This window comes from Silurus aristotelis, assembly GCF_946808225.1.
Source record: "Silurus aristotelis genome assembly, chromosome: 11".
In the NCBI taxonomy this organism is placed as follows: domain Eukaryota; kingdom Metazoa; phylum Chordata; class Actinopteri; order Siluriformes; family Siluridae; genus Silurus; species Silurus aristotelis.
Window position 1 is genome coordinate 9,553,388 of NC_139584.1, and position 9,170 is coordinate 9,562,557.

Genomic DNA, 9,170 nt, shown 5'->3' on the forward strand with positions numbered 1-9,170 from the left:
ATATATATATATATATATATATATATATATATATATATATATATATTTATGTACATATGTATATATATATTTCTCTTTTATTTATTATAATTAAGAATAACATTGTTAAATGCTCTTCTCTGCACTAATAAGCTTATCTTTGTTAGAAACAGTTTGAGACACAGCAGCTACAGAAGGAATTTGGGAAAGCCAGTGAAGGCAGTTTGGCATTGTAAAGTGATCTGGGGTCCTATTTAAGAGGGATATTTACAAGTCATTTGGGAGTGGGGATCACAACAAAGAAGGAACAGGCAGATAATCTGAACTCTCTTTTCCTTTCACCTTCACACAACCATACGCCCAGGTCTGTTACACAGAAAGCATGGCTGTAAGACATGTCTGACACCAGTAAAGATCAGAAGGGCAGAGTTATGCCACAGACTGCCAGGTTTACAGAAAATAACAGGTGTCTTTTTTTGGAGCCCAGATGCACAAAGAGCTTATATACAAATGACGGTGTAAGATGTTGGCCACCAGAAACCCAGATTTAGTGCATTCTGGAACAAATTCTACCAGTCTCTAAAACTGTACTGGGTTATGAACACTATTCTTCTAAAGGATATCCCCTCAGTTGATGGTTTTGTTGATTTGACAGTGCTGGAGAGCATTTTATAACAAGTGTGTCCAAAATCACCAATGGTTGTTCACTTGGGTTGAGTTCATTTCAGTCCTCCAAAAAAAAGTAGCAGGTGCAAACCAAAGCCCCACTTTAGTGTCTCCCTCTTCCACTGTCCTCTTTTCTTTCTGTCTGTGGATAAAGTAAAGGTTTCGCGTGTCAAGGGTCCATTGAGGATAGGGTTACTTCCAGACAGTCAACGAGCCACAGGAAGTCTTCTTACACGCGACGATTCTTTGGCCAAAAATGTACAGTTGATCAGCTGCAGCATGCTGGGGGCCTGGGCCCCCTCTCCACTTCCTGAAGCCCCTCATGGGAAGATACATAGCCAGGGCTGGACCCCAGGGGCCTATCTGTTGCGGCGAAAAGGCTTTGTTATCTTCCTGAGCCAAACTACGATCTCTAGTTAGAGGTCTGCACCTTTTTCCCTGATGTGCAGGCTGCACCATTACAATCAGACACTTTGTGTCGTCAGAGGTAAGAGCTATATTGATCTTAGTGGCAGATTTAAAATAGCTTATATAAAACGTCACATGTAGCACTTATACATTATTATATACTGTGCACAAAAACTGCATTACTGTATGTAATTTCATTTAACTTGAGGTCTCCTAACACCTACTACTGACTCTTCTGATTACATTATTACATCTCTCTATAATAATATATGTTCAGAGTCATAAAGTGAATCTTATCATTGCATCGCTTCCAAAAGATCTAAATTGCTGACAAATCTAAACTTTAACACGTGTCAATATGAATGAGTCCTCGTAATTTATCTGTTCATACGTGCATGTTGTATTTAAGGCACTTTATACTTTGACAGTTGTCTACTTCCTTTCAGATCATAGTTATGATGCATTTCATGCAAGCTAACATCTTAGTATTTAACATCATGCAAGCTAACACCTGAGAGATTAGAAATAAAAACGTGTTATGTCACGTTTCTTAGTTAAAGGGAATTTAAATATTTTTATTTAAAATTGATTGTCTTTTAATAAAGGGGACATAAGATTTTGGAAAGGATTAGTCATAATGCTTAAATCACCACTTTTTAGAATTATTAATTTGGTCAAAAAGGGTTTAATTTTAGAAAGACAACAGTTGCAGCTTTATTCATCAAGTCAATATCAAGAGCCAAACAGCAAATGGTGTCCAAACAAAGGTCATTTAAGTAATTGTCGGGGCCCCAGGCAGGAAAATGCAAGAGTCCCTGCTGCCTTTTTTCATCTTTATTGCCAGTATGTTAACCAGATGCCAAAAGATTACTGTTTGAAAGTGTTAGCATTTTCTCTGGTAAAATGTTGGCTTTTAAACTCTGTACTTTGAAAGACAACGCTATAAAAGCAATTTAAGCAATATGATGAATTCTCACAAAAGAGCTGGATATATAATCATGGTAATGCTATGTGCTCTAATTTGAGAACAACCTTATAACTAGTTACTTGCCTGCCAAGCTTTCCATGACTTAGCATATAGAAGTCAACATTTCATTGTTAGAGTATTTTCTTGTTACCATCTTTCTTCTTCCCTTTGTTTTGTTTTTCTAGCTTTCAGACTAGGGCGTTCTCTTCATATTCAAATGTGCAATTCTAAAATCTGAAATAAATTTTCACAAGGCACCTCTTCAGGGGATTCCTGGGAAAGAATTGTACATTATGCAGCAGATAATTTGGAAAAGTTCAGCAGTATGAGAGGCTGTGTTTTATTGAACCCCCTCAATTTCCTACCTCGTCTGTCCTGTTGCTTCATTTCTCGGCTCAAACACAATATTAGAATACTTTTATAATGTTCAATAACTTTTAAAAAAGATAAGATAAGATAAGATAAAATAAGATAAGTCAAATAATAGGCAAATATTTGTGTTTTTTGGACTTTAACACATCTTAACAATTTAAATGTAAAGAAAAGAGGAATGGCTGTTGAAATGTCAGTGTGAGTGTGAATAAACTGTAGCAAATATAACCATTGGAAAATAAAGTTAATCTGCACCATTGTTTAGATACACAATTTAAATATTCTCCAAAATGTATAGAAGACCTAATGTCATCCAGGAAACTATTTTTCTTATAAATATCTTGCCACAACCACCATACAGCATTATTCCATTTTCCACATCCTATCATTCCAGTATTAATGTTACTGAGGCCACTGGAGATGTGCTTCCTTGTTTTTCACTACCATCCTTGCTGTCCAACATAGTCTTTGGCTAATTTGAGACAAGTGGTGCACTCAGAGGACATTCTGCTAGCCAGTATTTTAATGTGAAATGTTTATAGCCCATGTACTGTATTTATTTGGACAATCCACAAGCTCTTTTCCTCCACAGGGTATTCATGTGAAACTCAGAATATCAGCAGTATGGGAGATTTTACTTAATATTATGCTATGTACAAGGTTGCCAGATGTCTAGCATTTGCCAGTGCAAAACATTTATAATTGTCAAAAATCTAAGAAGAAATTCGGCTTTATTCAATTTTCCTGCCAAACCATCTATTTTAGTTCAAATACTTATTTACTGTATGTTAAAAATATATGAAATTTACAGTGTTGACATTTTTGCTATTCCTCTAGAAACCAGTGTGATCGAGTCAGACTGCAACTTTCAAGAATCTAAAGCCTGTGGCCAGAAAATGCCATGTAGCCTGAGACTACATTCAGAGTCATTTAGGTCAGACTTTTTGCCCATTCTAAGGCTAACTGAACACTGATACAGAAATCCAGTGCTACCTGATTTTGGCTTAACTTGTAATGCAGCATTTACATAAAACAACTGGTAGATCAATGAGTACTAGCATGGTCAGGTATGTTCTTCTGGTCAGCTTGTAATTATTTATTAATGAAGAATGAAGAAATGAAGGTTTTCTGTGTCAGCAGGTATTTTGTTGTCTGTATAAAATGTATTCTTTTTACAGCTCTCCCCATCTCCCACTTTTTCCGATTTGTGGCTTGTTCAAATTTTCTGCTAAATGTTTAAAAGCTGAATATTCCACAACACTGACTGCCAGAAACAACAGAGCAGAAAAGCCAATCCAAATCCGCCTGCAAAAACACTCAACTTGTGCTTGAATTATCCATAATTTGTCTTCAGGATAATCAGCAGGGTTTACTGGGAAATAGATCAAGGATATTTTAATTAAGATGAATGAGCTATTTGCTGAACTGATATAATATCTGAAAAATAATTAGAGCTGTTATATACACAAATTATTGAGCTATCAAGTCCAAAGATCAAGTAATGGTATTTTTATAAACATTTTATTAAAACTTTTATTATGATGTTGATATAATTGGGGAATAAATCTAAATCCATTGATCATACTGATCATGGTCATGTTTTCCTTCAATATTAATTATAGTATTCTGCAAAAAAAAAAAAGAAAAAAAAGTGCAACTGCAGGATCAGCATTTTTTTTTTCCAGAAGGCCATACAGAGAGGTAACCTAAGGCCAAAAGGGCCAGAGGAAGAACCTTGAGTTGTGGAAAGATTCCTTTCACATTTGCTCATTGTCCACTGTGTTCCCCACCCCAAATCTCTGAAACACTCACACACACACACACACACACACACACACACACACACACACACACACACACACATACACCTGAGAGTTTATTCGAAACACTCTGGGATTAAGAACACATGTAATACCCAGGTGAAAATGTCAAATACCTTCAAATGACTACTATATACAATCTCTCTCAATGCGAAAATTACATTTTTCTAAAATTATATTATTTTAATTGAATATATGAATACTATCTATCTAATAATAGTCAAACAAAATGGAATTGATGATTAATAAGCCTCTAATCAGAAGAATAGTATAGTATTATTCTTACAAAAAAAATAATTTTGGTAACCATAAATAATTGAACAAATACTAAAAAGGTTGAGAAATGTTCAGTACCATATTGCTCTTAGCATTCTGTTTTCTTTGTATCAGTAACACATTTTTAGTGAAGGTACATGCATGGGGGGAACAATATCATATTTCTAACAATGTCTGTTCAGATATTGCATAAAATTTTTCTTCCAATGATATCAGATTGCTTATTCAAAGCATACCATCAGTATTCATATCAGTATTCCTTCAAATACATAAAGAAATAACACCTATTTACAGACCATGTCTGCTACAAACTAACAGCAGTCTGGGAATCTTGGGTCCAGCCTCCAAACCTGTCTATATTTAGTGTTTTGACATCATCAGTGTTGCAGCGTTCATATTTTTCCCTATCCAGTCCAGTGTATGATCTGGACCAGAAAAGTACATAGCAGAGTTCTCATGACATATGACCTCAGACATATCCTGCTCCAATATGCAAACTTGGTGTATATGCTGCTGTGGCCCCTTTTACCCTCCACACATGCTAAATTCCCCTGATTGCTTGTGCTGCATGGAGCATCTGTACTAGTGACCCACTTCAGCTGCTCTGTAAGATCACACTAAAGATCTGCACTTCCTATAAACTGTTTATGCCCAAGTCAGGTTTCAGTTAAACATGGAATACTCAAGCTCTAACTGCAGCTGAAATCATACTGTTCTATACAAATCCTAGTTTTCCTATTCACAGTATGCTCATACAGCACATCCTTCCAACAGGTTATGCAGCTGCAGACTTATAATGATTTATGATTCCACTATCTAGTGTCACCCAGAAGATTTCCTTTTGAGTCTTGTTCCTTATTTCTTTTTTGACTAGTTTCAAGTTTTTCCCTACCACGTTCTTCCTAGCTTGCACATTAAGGATCTGATTCTACATTTAGATTTCTGAAAAAGTTTTTTCATCATGGTGTTTATTAAACAAAATTATAACAATAAACCATTACAAAAGGCATTTCATAACCTATGTAAAGCTGTAGTAGGCTGCACATTTTCAGTATATGGCTTCAGTCAAAAAATAAATTGACCCATTACATGAACAAGTCAGTTTTACACAGGAGGTTTCATGTCAGCGAAAAAAAAAAAATAAAATTCTCATCCCTACTCAATTTAGTAGAAATAGTCCAGAGTGAAAGTGGGAGCATTCATACCTTGAGATGTCTGAGGTGATTTGTGATTGTAGCAGCATACAAAAGCCAGAAGTCTAAGGACTGCTGCTATATATACACAAGTCAATGCTTTTAGTTAAACATAATGTATTTTGAAAAATAGGTCATGAAGGGACAAAGTTCGATTAGTTAGTAGAAAAATTCCTTAGGCAATAGAAAACGTGTGATAGATTTCATAGAAAAATTTCAAAGGTGCTTCAGTCATTTTCATGTAAATATATAAGTGTAAATATGTAAATATGTAAGTGTAAGACGTTTCTTCTGGAAATACTTTTGCACATTCGAATATGGTTTATATCTTTCTATAATGCAAAAATTGTAACCAATATAGCCGATAATAAAGTTGATCTACGGTGAAAAAAATTGCTAAACAAAGCAACACTACCATCTCGTGGTCAATATTGGTACTACAGCCACAGAGTGATTCCCGTATATGTAGCGAAAGTGTGTGCACATACTAACATTAAATGTTGTTAAAAAATACATCATATATTCAGTCAACTAAAAATATTTCTATAAGTATAAGTAAAAATAGTTGTTTTTACTGTAGTGTTCAAAAACAATGACGATACAACTATAAATATAGCTTTGGTAAGGCTTTCTCTCATGGCTATTGCATTCTACAATCTTCATTGTTAAGAATTCAGCAGTTGTATGTTTTGATTTGCATAATACTGTTGCTTATGCTAAAGGTTTACTGAAAACATTACAACTAGTTTTTCACATGTGTGGTGATAGTAATTTGTGATGATCATGCACATAATTACAGTAGAGAGGAAAAATGCTGAAAGATAGAATGTGTTTTTAGTTCTAAAACATGTATTTAGCTATTTCTCACCAGTGTATAATACACAATTGGTTTTTTTACCTTTTTAATATTTATTTGATTCTTTGTTAAAAATGTTTTGATTTGTAACCACAGATTTTCCGTAAAAATTGTCATACAGGGTATTAATGACAAAATCAATCTAGAAATAGTTTTGACAGAAAACACATGTACAGGTAAGTGCTGTCTTTGTAACTTCCTCGTTCTGTCACTCTTACGCCTATTTGTATGTCTCAACTTCCTGTAGTTAAAGCCAACTATTACTGAGCACGTGGTAATCCACGTTTCCTCTACGCCCTGACTCTGTCAGTCACTGTAGATTGGGTGTAGATGCTCCCAAATAGGTGCGCAGGTCAGAAATGTTGGATTTGATGATCTTGGCTGGAATGGATTTCATCTGTAGTCTCTGATAAGCAGCAAATCGATGGCAACCTCCAAATGAGTAGTAATAATTGCCTCCCTTTTCTCCTGTGATCCACAACACATCTATTGGAGGGACGACTCTGATGTCTGAGGTCTCCTGTAAGAATCCACATAGAGCTTTAAATGTATATGAACACTACATCACAAGTCAAAATATAACCATCACATATAAACCTGTTAGAGTTTATTCAGATCAAGCTATATATCCTATTCTTTATTTTTCAAAAAAACAAAATTTTAAAACTTAATAAGACCAATAAAAATGTTTTAGTGAATTGTTTGCCTTCTGGAAAGTGTGTTCATTTACTGTATATGTACTCAGTACTTGGTAGGGGCTCCTTTTGCTTTAATTATTCCCTCATTTCGGCGTGGCTTGAAGGTGATCAGTTTGTGGCACTGCTAAGGTTTTATGGAAGCCCAGGTTTCTTTGACTGTGGCTGAATTCTTTTAATTTTAATGATTATGGCTTATTTAATCAAAACAGAAATAAACACTTGAAATAGATCAGACTGTGTGTGATGAATCTATATAATATACGAGTTTCACGATTTTTGTATGGAATTACTAAAATAAATCAACTTTTTAATGATATTATAATTTATTGAGATGCACCTGTAGGTACATTGCATGTTACAAAATGTTTACAAAAGTTATACACAGTGTATATACTGATAAAAACATAGATAGATAGATAGATAGATAGATAGATAGATAGATAGATAGATAGATAGATAGATAGATAGATAGATAGATAGATAGATAGATAGATAACAGCATATTGTATTGTTGATACACTGTCATGTTGGTGCCAATTCAGTAGACTTACCTGTATAGTGTCCATGAGGCTTTGGACTTTTTCTTCATCTATAACTGGAGGAATGGGTCGAATAATCACATTCATTGGGATGTTGTGAACTTCCTCCACGTTGTCAGAATGAATTGACCGGTTTTCATTATTTAAGCTTCCCATACTGCGCTGGCTGTTGAGCCTGGCCTGTTGTACAAGATGAACAATTAACCTGCTGTAAATAAACCCAAAGATTTGCAGCATCACGCAGTACACTCCACTTACAAACTAGAAACCCGGAAGTTTTTTTTTTACGTCATACTATTGCGCATGCGTCGAATTGTAGGCGTGTCCCCAAGCCTCTGCTTGAACTAAAGAGTAACATGACGTTTACTATAAATACAGTAGAAATGATTATGTTACACTATGTAAATGCGTCGTAATGGCGTCCATGAACGCATCTGATAGGGTAGAGACGAAGATTTTTTATGTATTTTCGGGCTTTTATAGCGGATTACTGGACGGTGGCGATACAGTGCTTTTTGTGATACCCACTTGTCTGAAAAAAAAAAGCCATATAAGCAACTGAGCCATTATAAATTTCTGCACAGTTTCATTATGATATCCATACGCATACAAGAACATTAAAACCATGTGTTTAAAATTGGGTCCCCCTTGTATGACCAGGAAAGCTCTGACCAAACAAGGAAGGCATGGACTATGCAAGACCTTCAAAAAGTTTTGCAGCATATTATTTACATCCTGCAAGTCATGAGATGGATCCTTCATGAATCGGACTGGTTTGCCAAGCACATTCTCTAGATTGAGATCTGGGGTAAATAGTCATGAATCCACTCCTGAACAATCTTTGCAGTGTGGCAGGGCACATTTTACTACTAAAAGAAGCCACAAAAAAATTTGGGATATCGTTGCCATGAACGAGTGTTACAGTGGTCTGCAACAATGTTTTTGTAGGTAGAATGTGTCAAAGTATCATCCACATGAAAACCCATGGTTTCCCAAAAGAGCATTATCCAGAAAATCAGCTTGCCTTTTCCTCTGTTTTATATCCTAGTGTCATCTCTTCCCAAGATAAGCGACAAAGACACGTTCAGCCATCTGATGTAAGAGAAACATGTTAACTGATCTGGTTTGATGGTTTAACCATCACAATTGGTTCTACAGTATATGGGTAAGTTTGTTCTACTTGTCAGGCTTAATTATTTAGAGGTCTCTAGACCCTGAAAAGTTGGTTCTATTTGGTTAGGCTGACCGGATAAGTAGGTCAGTCTGGGTCTAGCTAGCCAGTCATCTAGTAGAATGGCCTATATCTGACTGGTTAGCCAAGGAGACTAACTGGACTGGCTAGACCTTTTCACATTATTTATCTTCCTCCAGACTGATTTACAGTTAAAACAACTGG

At 35.5% G+C, this 9,170-nt stretch overlaps 1 protein-coding gene across 1 annotated transcript; it reads right to left on the reverse strand.

Annotated features, from left to right (window-relative positions):
- Window positions 1-6,580: 6,580 nt before the first annotated feature.
- Window positions 6,581-8,082, reverse strand: srxn1 (sulfiredoxin 1 homolog). Its single transcript, XM_083553364.1, has 2 exons — window positions 7,787-8,082; window positions 6,581-7,057 (listed from the first exon to the last, which is right to left on the reverse strand). Exons 1-2 carry the CDS (start codon window positions 8,009-8,011, stop codon window positions 6,848-6,850), a joined length of 435 nt encoding a protein of 144 aa, XP_083409490.1. The 5' UTR covers window positions 8,012-8,082; the 3' UTR covers window positions 6,581-6,847.
- Window positions 8,083-9,170: the final 1,088 nt, after the last annotated feature.